General features: G+C 39.3%; 1 protein-coding gene and 1 long non-coding RNA gene across 2 annotated transcripts; one reads left to right on the top strand and one right to left on the bottom strand.

Annotated features, from left to right (window-relative positions):
- Positions 1 to 3,136: 3,136 nt before the first annotated feature.
- On the top strand, positions 3,137 to 4,558 carry LOC139712253 (carbohydrate sulfotransferase 1-like). The gene has a single exon (XM_071624091.1). The coding sequence runs from the start codon at positions 3,137 to 3,139 to the stop codon at positions 4,556 to 4,558; it is 1,422 nt and encodes a 473-aa protein (XP_071480192.1).
- A 4,981-nt stretch (positions 4,559 to 9,539) lies between these two features.
- Positions 9,540 to 13,930, bottom strand: LOC139712250 (uncharacterized). Its single transcript, XR_011709558.1, has 4 exons — positions 13,671 to 13,930; positions 11,588 to 11,761; positions 10,846 to 10,946; positions 9,540 to 10,393 (listed from the first exon to the last, which is right to left on the bottom strand). It is a non-coding gene; the product is annotated as an uncharacterized lncRNA (long non-coding RNA).
- Positions 13,931 to 14,770: the final 840 nt, after the last annotated feature.

Genomic DNA, 14,770 nt, shown 5'->3' with positions numbered 1-14,770 from the left:
ATTAAAGGTCAAGAAAAATAAAGAGAATAATAAGAACATTTCTGCTTCTTTTGTCCGAAACTTCAAAAATGTCCCTTTTGTAGAGACCAATATATCATTTAAAAGGTATTACTTTGTACTTTATGGCAGAGACCATACAACTTCAAAATCTTCAAAAATGGACTTATCGGTTTTTGCGAACAAACTCTTCATATACATGTAAATATATATATATATATATATGTATATATATGTGTGTGTGTGTGTGTGTGTGTGTGTGTAAAGGAAGGGGCGGCGAGGGTCAAGGGTATTGCACGTGGTTGGGTCAAGGCCAACGGTAATACCCCTTTAGTCATGGTCGCGTCCTGTTATAAGGGGTTGGGCAAGTGTAGTTGTGGTTTCTGGAAGTAATCGATTAGAGCACAATGCCAACTACTTATAAAGCGTCAGTCTGCGTTTTTTCGGAGCCCTGTCAATGTCAATCACCAACTACCACATAGCGACGAAGGTCTATGTAAAAACTGTGTATAAATTTGATTTAAAAAAGGACAAAAGTTGCGCCCCTGACGTTTGTCATGAATTCTACCGCACAATGGTATGTCTCATTTTGTCCTGGAGTGTAGTGTTTCTTATATATATATATATATATATATATATATATATATATATATATATATATGTTTGTGTGTGTGTGTGTATGTGTGTGTGAAATGTCTATGCGCGAGTGGGTTTAAAAGAATTATTGACATCGGACTTGTATATAAACATTTATATAGATAGATATATAGATATAGATACTGTAGATATAATGGATAGATAATAGATAGAAAGAACGATAGATTTTACGAAATGATAATCACTATATATAATGTATGTATATATATATACTATATAATATACATATAATACGAATTATACAAACTTTGACGTGTTTCAAATTACCAGAGAAGAAAAAAAAAATTAAGGTTAAAAATCATGAGCAATAAGACTTTACTACAAAAATCTCAAACATGGGTATATGTATACAAATCGCAAGTTCATTTATATCTACCTACATTATATCTGAGAACGTCCTTCAGTATAGAATAAGAGACTATATGTATTAAAAATGATATCATAACAGCTACGATACAATGGATTCGTTTACTAAGACGAGGCACAAAATACAATCCACAAAATCGTCCTGTGTGCATATATACACATCTGATGCCCTACTTAGAGTATCTTACAATGTTACATCATGAATATATTTATAGTGCATTAACAGCACGATTTGTAATTGGTCGAAACGGTACCACATGACATTCAATAGTTTTGTTTTAGTTCACTGTCTTGAACGATGTTCTTTGATTTTTGCACGGCGCCTATAATGTGCCAGGTTATATATTATCATATATTCCAATTAAGGTATTTTCTTAAGTGCCATTACACACGCCAAGTGCATGATTATGCCTTCGTACAATCCTAATTCACTCCAGGCATCGGCCTCGGTGTAATAGAACTACACTTTGCATAATTATTCATTTTCTGTGCACATAAAGTATAGTATATTATATACAGTGCATTCAGGTTCAGGTTCATGTACACATTTTTATACGTGTGTGGATATACATTACTGAAGTCTAATGTATAGGCCTATGCGTGTGATTCTGTGTTCAAGACGCATACACAGCCTACCGCTGTATATTTCATTTTATTTCATTTCATTTGTTAGGATTTCACACAAATCATATACAGTGTTGTGTTTACAACATCCGTCAACATTGTAGTATTGTATTGTAGTTGTATGTTAGATTTAAAAAAACGTAACAAAGTTGAAGAGTTAGAATGAATCACTGTGAACACCTCTAATAACTTCCATGAACTGACTATATGGCAGCGCAATGAAGACGACAGTTCAATGCACGACTGATCTGTTCCTTCTTCGAGCGTTTCTAAGCAACCGTTGCTATGCCAGTATAACCGGCGAAAGCTGTCACACTTACCACAGCCCGCGTGACAATTATTTGCCCTCCTTAAGTGTGACGACGTATACGTGTTCTTGAAGTTGATACAACTAGAACATAATGAGGCATCGACAGGAAGAAATCATTAATACCACAGCAAGCCGCCGTTCTTGTGTGTGTGATAGCGAGCAGTAACAATTAAGTTTTCCCCGCACATGCGAATGATGTGTGAAATTATCTGCGTGGAAGTACCTACTAGGGTTATCAAAGGGATCGTTTGACAACATTCTTCCGGCTTCGATGCTTATAGCGCTATGTATTCTGTATAGTCGTCAAGGAAAGTGATACTGAGGAGTATACGGAGTGCATCGGGCATGAACTTGGCTCAACTGCCGTGTTCAAACCTTGATCGTCACTTAAGGACAAGGACGTTCTAGATCGCTGTCAAATCGGTGAATGGTTGAGGTATGTGACTGTAATAGACGGGGAATTTCTGTTGTGTTTTGTGAATATTCCGGACGACCTTTTATGAACTCAGAGACATTGGGACGTCAGGCGAGTACAGCAGAAAACCACAGGGGATCACTATCTCACCGTCTAAGATCAGATAGTATAAATACCGGATGACATGGTGTGATTCGCCAATGTTAATGTCTCATAATCATGATTCATATCTCTCCTGAAACATTATAGATGGTGCTTATCTACAGTGAATGGATGCTGTTAAAAGTTCATCGAACCACACTTTTCACAGAATACAGGATCTACTTACAGCAAAAATACATTATGATGGTGGACTGAAATCATCTACTTGGAAAATGACACCGTCGCTGCTGAGCCCATCCACCAAGAGGTAATACTGTGAAAACGAAACATATATTATGCGACTCGCCACTTAACGACGGGAATGAGAGTTTATCTACGTAATAGGTGTTTTTGATTCACAAATGATTAGTAACAAGCAAGATGCTATGTCAAAAAATACATTTCCGGCCTTCATAGACAGTGATGTGGTCGTCATAGAAGATTTGGCTGTGCTTATTCTTTGGTTGGATCTTCAACGAGTATAATCAAGCAGCTTGAAACGTGATCAATTTGTATACGCGATGGAATTTGCGCCGTGATGACGACAAAGGTTTGTCAAGCCTGAACATGTGCTCATGCTGACCGGTGAATGCTCAAAAATTATGATCTGGAAGCAACTTAAAACCATGAGAGGAGTGATGGTTCCATGTGGACGCTTAAAGATAATGAGGCGGATCCTGCACGCATGCCTCGTGTGCGTGCTTTTAACAGTACTGTTCCTAGCTCACAGACACAGCAAGACGTCACTCGATGTGGCATTCATTGACGCTCCAAGGGGCTACGACACCGAGAACGACGGAGTCACGGGAGGCACGACACAAATGGACAATGATATCATACAACACAGCAAAGAGACGAGTTTGTCGGGACGAGGCGTTTGGGCGTTCCTTACAAAGATTAATGATGATACAGAGTATGTGACATCCGATCGGGACGAGGAGATTCAGGAAATAAATAATGCCTGGAAAAGTTTTAAACATCGTTACGGACCTGCCAGACAACCAGCAGCAGGATATGGTAAACGGTTCGATTTTGATATTAAGGACGTGTTCAAAGAACACACACGACACTTAAATTATAAAACATCTGACCCTCCCTTTGTCATAGTTCTCGGCCAATGGCGATTCGGTTCCAGCATCGTCGGACAAATCTTCAATCAGAATCCTGAGTTCTTTTACATGTACGAACCACTATGGATCGTTGATCATCTGCGTAACATTGGCAAGCTCCCTCTCGACTTTTTCTCCTCAGAGCGTCGGAGATATACGGACAATATCTTGCACAGCATCGCCAGATGTAACTTCACATCCGAATACGTTGACGTCACCAACACCTGGACTGGAATCTACAACAACGATGTCCTATGCAGCCTGAGGCCAGGCTTGCGGTGCCGGCTACCGAGTCCGGAATGGTTGGGGAAGCTGTGCTCGATGTTCAAAGGCCGCGTCGCGATTAAGGTGATCAGGGCCGATCTCGAAAACATCCGGCCACTCATTGTCGAGGAGAAACTTAATGTCAAGGTCATTCACCTAGTTCGCGATCCGCGCGGTTCTGCCGCTTCGCGCATTCGTTACTACTTCACATTGTGTCGGCGCGCGGTGAAAAAGCACTGGCATGAATTCGCAATGTACGGCCGCCTGGCTCCACTAGGTCTCTTGAACACGACGCAGAAGCCGAAAGATAGCATCACCCGAATGTGTTCGTGGGTGCGCGAGAACCTCCGAGACTCGTCGAATCTTCCCGATTGGCTACAGGGTCGTTATTTCCTACTGAAGTACGAGGACTTCGCCGAAGCGCCGTTGAAGATGACTGAGGACGTCTACAAATTTATTGGGATGCCCCTTCCTGATAAAGTGAAATCATGGGTATACAGTCACACACAGGTGGGCAAGAGCAACACTGGGACGTTTGACGTCCAAAAGAATTCCAAAGCTACGGCAAAACGCTGGATGTCAGAACTGCGTAGCCTCGAAATTTGGCAGGTGGAAGCCGCATGTTTGGATGTTATGGATCGGTTGGGCTACGAGCCCATGTACGCCAAGATATAACCGTGATCTGTCCTCGTTGAGCAATATAGGCCAATTTTCTGACTTTGAAAACCGCAATGAACAGTGGAAATAATTCAACCTGTAGTTAAAGAGAATAAAAGTATCAATGGCAACATTGATATAATGATTTGACAAAAGAAACGACGATTAATTTGCACTCTTTATGCCATCGTTACACCGAATGTTTAGCCGAATGCCCACTCTGTGACCTGAGCTGGCGCGAGTCGTACCGTATAAAGTCCAAGTGTCGCATGGCCTATTTCTTTACGAAATCAGTCATTTTGCCAACGAAATGATCATTTTGTTAACGGAATGTCATTTCGTTAACAAAATGACTGATTTCGTAACAAAATAGGCCATGCGACACCTGGCGCCCCATACAACTCGCAGGCTCAGGTCGCACAGTGGGCATTCGGCTTGATACGGACGAATATGACGAAAAAAAAATATTCAGTTTAGATCAAACTGTACATTCAACCCCCCCCCCCCCCAAAAAAAAAAAAATGGCACCAAGCTCCTATAAAGTTCCAAATTCCTTTCGTCTCTGTACTTTGCTTGTCGAGAGTCCTGATCATAATGATTGGTTTAATATTGATAATTTATTGGTTACTCAGAGAGTTTTATACTAATGGACGTTGATATGCACATAAAATGAGTGATCCACTTTTCTTATAGATAGTAAAAAAAAAATAGACGATTTTTATCTAAAGAACTTAGTAATTCTGATGTATATCAGTACAGTGTTTTGCCTGAAGTTTTGGAGCTTTTATTTAAGAAAACAAAGAAATACATAAATATCCAACACGACAGACTAGGGACAGAGTGATATGCTCCATATACCGTAAAGTATAGATTACGAATACAGCAGAATACTTTTATTTACAACGTCCCAAATTCTGGAATTCTTAGTGAAATACAACGAACTCCCGGTTGGTATTCATTCAAACGTATACGCTTAAAAACAAACTTCTTTTGCAATACTCTGGTGATATATATGAATTAATATGATGTAGCAGATGATTTGAAATTATCAATACTTATATAGACTATTCGGCATGATTGCAGAACAGGTCCACATGGTGTCATTTGTTATTCTTTTCTTTCATATTTCTTCCCTCTTGCAGCTACAGGTGCCGTCATCGATACTGTCCCTATGACGGTCTTGTTGGTGTTTTCTCCTCTTCTTCTTTCTCATTCTCTTCTCTTTGTTGTGTGTGTATGTGTGTATGTGTGTGTGTGAGTGTGTGTGCATGTACTTGTAAAGGTGTACATGCGTGGGTGCAGTGTGTGTGTGTGTGTGTGTGTCTTTGCGTGACTGTGTGAGTGTATCAGCCAGTATTTGACTTTCTTTCTGGGAGCCTATACTCTCACAACACATCGGCTTCTATGTATAGCAGTGGCGGATCCAGAGGGGGGCGCAAGAGGCGCACGCCCCCCTTTATTTATCATTAAAAACAAAATAAATAAAAAAAGATAAAATTAAATGAAACCCGGAAGTGGCACCATAAATATTAGTTACGCCCCCCCCCCACTTTACAGAATTCATGGATCCGCCCCTGTATAGGTTCCCAGCACACACAATTTTATTTATCCGTCACGACTGTACACACTAAAAAATAGGAGAGCAAATATGTACCCCTAGAGGTACAGATGCTTGTCGCTATACAAGGAACCCTAGCGGTACTTATATGTACCCCATACAGGGGTACATATAAGTACCCCTGCCTTGGGTACTTATATGTACCTCTAGGGTACAGATTGTGTACCCCTGTATGGGGTACAGATGAGTACCCCTGCATAGGGTACAGATGAGTACCTCTAGGGTTCCTTGTATAGCGACAAGCATCTGTACCCTTACCGGTACATATTTGCACTCCTTTTTTCGTGTGTATGTGACTGTCTAAGTAAACAATATGACACACACACACAAACACGTACATGTACACAAACACGCACACAAACACGCACACAAACACAGGCATGCAATCTATGAGAGTAAGTTTACAGCATACAACTGTATGTATAAGACATGCTAAGGTGTTTTTCCTTGATATATACAAATTACACGCTTTATTTCCTGGAAACTATAACAAAGCAAAAGCATCCACGTGTTGATATTGCACTACAAACACAGAGGACTATACATACGAATAAGGTTGTTGCATGAAAAAATAATACATGTACATGATGTAGTAGTGCACTGTACCAATATGTTGCCATTTTTGTGAATTTGTTAATCATTTTTGGTTTGCAAATTTGACAAGCAAAATTCTCACCAAGCGCTATACTGGGGTATAATATTTAGTGCATTTAAGAGGGTCTCAGTGTCAATTTACGAAAACAAAATCTTGTGACAATACCTGTGACCTTCTCATTCACAAAAATATATATGTATGCAAAGACGAACAGCTTATGCAGTACATGTAGTTGAGACTGTTTATCTTTGGCACAATGTACAACAGTGTAGGTGCCTACAGGAATACATAGAATTGCACAACCAAAAAAATATGTCATAAATACACTCAAATACTAAGATTACACAGCCATGAAATCCATATAATGCTTTAAATTCACATTTTCATAATTTCTCATCAATCATAAAGTTGGCTTGAAGAACACCTTTCACTTGTCCACACATTGAACATCCTACATTATCATATCAAACGAAATATCACTTGATTTAATTTGTTGGTAAATCACTTCAGTTACTTAACTTATAGAAACAGCTGTTCATAATCTTCAAATCACAGGTAAATCTGTGACAGAAAAACACTGTAGCACTAATAGGTAAATATGGAACGAAATTTGGCATCAAAATAGCAAAATGAAATAAGTATATCAGAATTGCTCTGAATTAAGAAGGGTTTTGTTTTTGAATTTTGAAATGGCCTTTTTAATCCTTTACCTTTGAATTTCAAGAGATATGGAATAAAACTAGAAATGTTGCTATGGTAAGTGGTATGTATCCACCATAATGCATGCTTCTCCCAATAGGTCCATGTTACGTCTGGATGAGTGACGACAGTTTCACATAAGTGGCAAAATAGTAAAATGACAAATGTCACAAATGTGTTGAGTGTTTACTTTCCTTAAACTAATTTTAACTGGATAATAGCTAAGAGAGAGACTTATAGTCTAAGAAAGCAGGTATTTGGGGATTGAAGAAAGTTCTTTGCTTTCATAATGCACATGAACCGATTTTATGTCCCATGTGTATATCCACTTCTTCGCAGTAACAGATACCTACTGTCAATACACTGTAAATGTCTACCTTTGCTCATCAAATTTCCTCTTACTCTGTCACGATGAAAACTACAAATGTACGTTCAACTTGATGCATTATAACAAAATGTACAGTGAGTTTTGATTCAACCAAAGTGATACCCCTTGCTCTTCACACAAGAAACACATTTGTATCTCTGAAAAAGTAAACAGATTATGCACCATTGACAAATGGGTAGGCCATAGATATGAATTGGATGGTGGTAGTAGACATACTGCATGTACATGTATTATTATCGCACTGTTTGCACCATCAATTATATTTCAAAGTAAGATATCTCTTCCTATAGAACACAATTTCATACACTTGTGCATTTAGTGAAAGAGATTATCTTCATCATGTAAAAGCACACTGGTCATATCATAATGCATCAAATCCATGTAGTGAGTGCTTGTTTTGCACGGTGCATAAATACAGCTTTATATCCAATTGGAGAGAAGATGTGTGAACCCGCTGAAAAGTCCCGAGTATACCGAGGCAAATGTCTATGGAAAATGCGTGTTGTATCAAACTCAAAACGTCCTCAATGGGTTAACATGGTCTTCTCTATCAGTTCACCACTGAAGAGTAACTTTTGGACGAGGATCACATAAATTAGTTTTGACCATCAGGCTAAATCTAATGGCAATCTCCTTATAGTACTCCCATCGGTTGAGGTAATCTCACTATGCACAACACCGCCCACTGGCACTGGTAAAACAGTCCAGGACTCAATCACCGTTGGACCAGTAATTTTTCAGGAATGGACCAGTAAAAATGGACAAACTGGGTTACCTACTGGTCAAACAGATGGATATGGCCAGTAAAACAAAAAATGGGTTAGTGTGCAGCCATGTCATGCAAACCATTCAATTGTCTACTCATGTCTTGCACACCACAGGTACTATGTATATCAATCTGTTCGAATATACATAACACACTGCTGAAATGTAATGAATGCTCTCAGGGAAATGAATAACTTACAATGTAGCTGAATATCGCTAGATCCACGCAAGGTCAACTAAAGCAAGGTTGGTTGCACTTCATATTCATTCTAAATAAGAAAATATAGATTTAGAAACAGCAGTGGTTATTACAGGAATATTAATGAAAGTAAAGCTCATGCTCATGTATTTGATGTAGATTACTGGGAAACATGTAAGATCCTATTGTACATAGAAGCTATGTGGAAGTTTGTGTTTTGCTTTTGTGTGAGCTTGGAGATCTAACTTCAATATAAGTAAAGAGAGGGCAGGTGTAGAACCCAAAGTAACCAAATCCTCACCATGTTACTAGCAATGTAAAAACCTCAAGAGTGATTCAATTTTCCATTAACATCCTGAACCTTTAGAATTTCTTGTCTCTCCTTTGGCTGTAACACATACACTGCAGTCAACCTATAATTTTGTATGGTAAGCACTCAGGATTAGTATCATTTTTAGTGAACTGCTTCAGTTGCCAATATTCCTGTATCAAGTTAGTAGGCTCTGCCTGCAAAGAATATGTACACTACAAACACATTATTGTCAAATTTTTCAATTGATACTGCATCTGGTGCATATGTACACGAGTACCTCAAACGGGCAAGGCAAACTATGATTTGCAATGAATTCAAGCAACATACTAAAAGATTTCCTTGCTCGTAACTATGATGGAAATCACATTTTAACCTTACAGTGTTAACAGGCCAGAGACGTACAATCACTGTAAGCAGCAAAACAAGAACCGTATTTAAGGATATTCTTATAACTTCAAGTTAACACACATGAGACATTAAAGCTCTAAATGAGAATTTGTTGCCTAAATTCAGCTGAGGTAAAAGGTTTCTGTCCTATCAATGGGCCAGAAGAAGTAAAACCACCGTGAATTTATTGGGATATAACGTTATCAACTTTCTTATCTTAAGAACGAGATGCTGGAAATATTCAAAGCAATTTCCATAATTGACCTGAATATATGGGATATTTAAGTTGATCAATCTTTGTACCTTGAATGGTAATTACTTGGAATATCCTAATCTTGTGAGAGAGGTTTGGATGAAATATTGGTGCGCTCTTCGTGTTGGGCTATTCCAGCCCAAATGTGCACTACACAGCCAAAGTTGAAGCAATCCCTGCAGAAATGTTGGTGCAGGTGCAGAGAACTGTTCCTTCCACCTCCACGAGAAGGCCATCTGGTGCAAAAGGAATCCCACATATTACTAATAGCGACTTTCTGATTTTGTGACACAGCCACCTTTCTTGTACAAGAGTGGTTCCAGATTGCTACAGTCCGTTTGTCACATCTGGGATGATATCGCCCATTTTGATTTTCAGTGCACGTCGTTCACTACGTACTGCTACGACGTCATGGCTCCCTTTCCTCCAACAGGCTGGCGAGTGGTTGCACTAAGCGATGACATCACTCATGTTCTGAATATAGGTGGCAATGAAATCCTTGGCAGACGCGTTTGCGATTCAGGCCTGGGATGTACTGGAGAACATGAAAGTATGCACAATTCCTCAAAACAACGTCATTACCTCGATGTCGACAGTCAGGAGGTGAAATGGATTTGGATTTGGTCCTGCAGGTTCCTGGACAGATAGTGAGAAATGAATTTACAACAAATTTGTTAATAACAACAAACAAACTTTTCTTCACATTTTATCTAGTGCCATCAAAAGTGCAACATTCAAAAACATTATATTATCAGTTAGTTTCAAACCCCGGTTGACATTGAAAATATTACTACATGTATTATCTATGCTCAAAGTAACCATCACCTTTTATATTATTTGAGGTTGATGTGAAAAAAAGAAGAAGCAGCATAATTGCAAAACTTATCAAATTTGCTTCAATGATATCTATCAACCTTTCTTTTTTTTTTTTGGGGGGGGGGGGGGCAAATAATTAACTTACAACTCTATAAACATTTACTTTCCACAAAACATTTGGAATGTACCAAAAGCTCTTCTTATTTTGTGACAAAATATCCAATCAAATATGGACTCATTCCCTTTCAAATCATATTTCACTTTACACAAACCTGTGGTATTACAGCCAGGGTCTTCCATGATGGGTGCCCTTTTGATGAGAGTCCTTCCAGCTTCAGAGTATTGTAAGGGTGAAGAGAACCTAAGTGTGAATCTATGGACAGGAAAAAAAAGAAAACAGGAAAAAAAGGGACAGTTTACCTTATTTGAGATAAAGGAATTGGTCACTTTATCTGATTGATAATTCATAGGAATTACCATCATGTCATATACATCCTACTGTACATATACAGTGGACTCCCGTTAATAACGAAGTCCTCAGGACCGGCAGTTTTCTTTCTTTATATCGGAATTTCGTTATAACCGAACAAAGAAACAATATACATAGAGTGGATGAGATTGCAGCCCAAATTTTTACTTCGTTATAAACCGGATAGCACTGTAATAGGAAAATCATTGCTTACGATACTTGCAAAGTCATTCTTTCTGCAAAGGTCTTGTAAGAATAACAGTAATTCACAGCCTGTCATGGACCGCACATACCACGTATCTTGCCACTTGTTCACTGATGCTACATCCAGCAGTCATGGGGCCATCATGTCACTGCCACACAATCAGTAGTAGCCCTACCCAAAAATGGACATGCATCTTCTGGTGTTACAAGTCACAATTTATCAAATGATAGTATGACCCAGGGCTGAAGTCATGTAACTACGTGTACATCATGTAGTATTGTGCTCTGCATGGTTCTTTCCCGTTTTAACTACAGTACTTATGTGTCATTAAAAGACTTACCATTACCAAGTATGCTTGATAACGTCCTTGAAGAGTTCTTGAATAATCTTTGCTCTCCACTGACTTCCAGATGGTTAGAAGAGATGCATTCCTCTCCTTTGTCACATCCATTCACAAGTGACATGAAGTAATCCACAGCTTGGTAGTGAAACAACTGCATTAGGAGCTGCTTGTCTAAATAACAATAACAACAAAAAAAAGAAATGTGTAAATGGTAGCACTAATGTGAGGTTTAGGTCTTACATCAGTTTATTGTACCGTGGTAAGTATTTATTGCCTTGTAAATTCAGAAAGGGAAAATGTTTGGGTCACACCTGCTTCCAATAAGAATAAAAGTTTGTGAAGGTAGGAATACACTGATGAATATTGCAAGTGACATCAACAATAGGTTCATAAATTTTACTGGAATGGGTAAACTGCCAAGTGTCTCGAGTATTGATGACATGATCTAAATAGCAGTAGCAACACAGCTAGACTGGGATGTTCTACATTGTCTTCTCAAAAAGGCCATCATAAATCCATAAAAAGAATATCTAAAACTACAGTGAATATTGGTAACTATACACAGCCCTGTCACTGTACAGAAGTCACAACAGGCATGCTTCACATGACGTCTGGTTGGGCTAGGGATGGGGAGACATTATGAGTACACTCTATGATTTTTAGGACAGTATCAGCTTTTAAGTCAATGAACTTATATTCCCTTTTACATGCCATGTTACAATTGTGTTGACTGTATCCATGGGAATGAAGGCCTATCAATGCATACGCAGAATGAAATTTCATTGAATGGAAGATCTTTACACTCTTGGCACAGTCAGCATTTGGATTTATATTTCAATTACAAATATATCATCCAGTCATCGGACTCTGTATATCTTAGAAGTTAGACTGTTAATACATTGTATTAGAGATCTACCAGTCTATGTAGTTGACTAGACATCACTTAGTCTTGGTCTGCCTTGTGACCATCCGGCTTATTAATTCCGATTACAATAGAATCTATAGACCCTATTATAAAAGTTTGAACTCAATCGGCCATGGGAAAATGATAAGATAAGGTGATCAATAGACTAACTTGTTAAGACAGTGCGATTCACTTGATTCAGTGTGGTTCACTTGATTAAATCAGGGGTGGGTACAGGAATTCCGTAAAGGGGAGGGGTCTTTACAAAATCAAATGGGAGATGCAGGCTCCCCCCCCCCCCCATATTTAACTTATTATTTCTTTGTTTTGGTTCAATCTAATAAAGAGGGAGCAGGCGCCCGGTGCACCCCCCTCTGGATCCGCCCTTTCAATGGTAAATTAAATTCAAACGGCCACGCGTTGTATGTGTATGACGCGTAAACCAAAGGTATCCTGTAGTCTGTGGTCTATGTTGGATGTCACACACTGGGCTTATCGAAACGCAATTTTATGAGGGTTACAAGGAACTCTTTCTGTAGAGGGATGCAACTGTCTAACCTTACCATCTAAAGCAGCCCAGTAACAGCACAAACCATTGCTGCCTTTCAAGATGCTCCCCTTCCACTCAAACCAGCGATTGGAAGAATAAATTTTAAAAAGCCTCCTGTTGGGAGACAGGATGCTGCAATTCATGAGTATTTTTTGACTCGCACATGGAACACATGTTTTGGTGCCCATGTTTTAATCGTATATCTTGCTTGGTATAACTTGCGCACCATCACATACAGTGACATACACTAGAGCTCTACTGCCACTGCACAACCCTAACCCCTGGGCGCTCCTTGTACGGTACACATTTATTCTCGCGTTGGGGCTGGTCGTAGTTAGCACTACTATTCAGTACAGTGCAGTGTGTACGCTATGCGTATGGGGCAGCTGGTCGCAGTTACATGTAGGAAGTTAACAGTAACACTGCACCATTGTACTGTATACTAGTAGTTTGGCTGTAATGTAATTGTTGGGACTGTAGACAACATTTCGACAAACAGGCCTTAGAACTGTTAGTGGTCTAGACACTATATATACAAAGAACATTCTAGCTAACAATGTCTTTAGATCCTCAGACAGACTCTTTGTAAGTCCGTTGTGATCCGTCATGATCATGCACTCACTCACCGTGACATTACGAGAAGTGGTCAACACGTCTTGTCCAGTGTCGAAGTTGTGCATGCATCAGTTAATGGTCTTCTGTCGACTGCGTGCTTGAATTGAAGATCCTTGCAGTTGCACGTTTTGTACCAGCTGAAGCGCGATAATAAATGTTTAATCTCGCTAGTTAGCTTGATGATCGGCACATTTTGTTGCTCGCGGTTACATTCGGTTACGTGTAAGCTGTATGCAACGCGATCATCCTGCGTGAAAACCTACCGCTCGGCGACAAGTCGTCGCCGCTCCAGATATTTGAATGAGTGGCCAACTTAGCGAGTTGTACAGATGAGGAAAAAAAGAATAACTAAAATAATCATACGTAAATTCTTAAGTAAATATATCATGAAAAATTATTTTGTAAATATTTCTAGCAATTTTTTATGTAATTACATTAATTAATTGAGTATATCATTTAGAAAATAACGCTGGTTTTTGATAATCGCAGGAATTGATTTCCTTCTTTTCGCTTATTGGTCAACTAGTTAGGCGGTAGGTATTCTCGTTATCAGAACGTGAATTTAACAACCGTAAAGCCCCCGAAAAAAACATTTCCAAGATTGCAGGTGTATTGACACTTTGTCTTAAAACACGGTACTTGCAAGTTTTAGGTATACCGAAATATGCAAAATGTGTACTTTGACATAACCGTTGTATCCACTACCAAGATGTAATGTAACATGTACATGCATAATTGGTCTTTGTGTCAAGACTATTCACTGTACCGACAAGTAGGAACACCTACCCTCAAGGATGCCTACCCGTTCGCGTACCGACGAGTACCCCTAGACGAACTTAGGGCGGACTCACACTGTACGATTTTTACTGCGATGCGCTGCGCTGCGACAATGTGCGATATCGCAGCCTGTTGCACTCTGTCGCAGGTGCTGCGATGTATACCGCACACTGTGCGATTTGGGGCCTACGATTTACACCGTGCGCATGCGTACATCGTACATTACGGCACCTGTTCATCATAAAGAACGGTCACCATGAATGAAGTCACTCGTAACTGTTTTTTTTTTTTTTTGGGGGGGGGGGGGTGACGTTGGTTTGAAAAGTACATGTAT

This window comes from Diadema antillarum, unplaced genomic scaffold (genome assembly GCF_040938485.1).
Source record: "Diadema antillarum isolate AM-2024a unplaced genomic scaffold, OU_Dant_1.0 seq00001779_RagTag, whole genome shotgun sequence".
NCBI lineage: Eukaryota > Metazoa > Echinodermata > Echinoidea > Diadematoida > Diadematidae > Diadema > Diadema antillarum.
Note: the sequence above shows the minus strand (reverse complement) of the source record. Positions and strands in the feature narration are given on the sequence as shown.

Coding starts and splice junctions, on each gene's coding strand:
- LOC139712253 (XM_071624091.1), top strand. CDS start 3,137: ATGAGAGGAGTGATGGTTCCATGTGGACGCTTAAAGATAATGAGGCGG.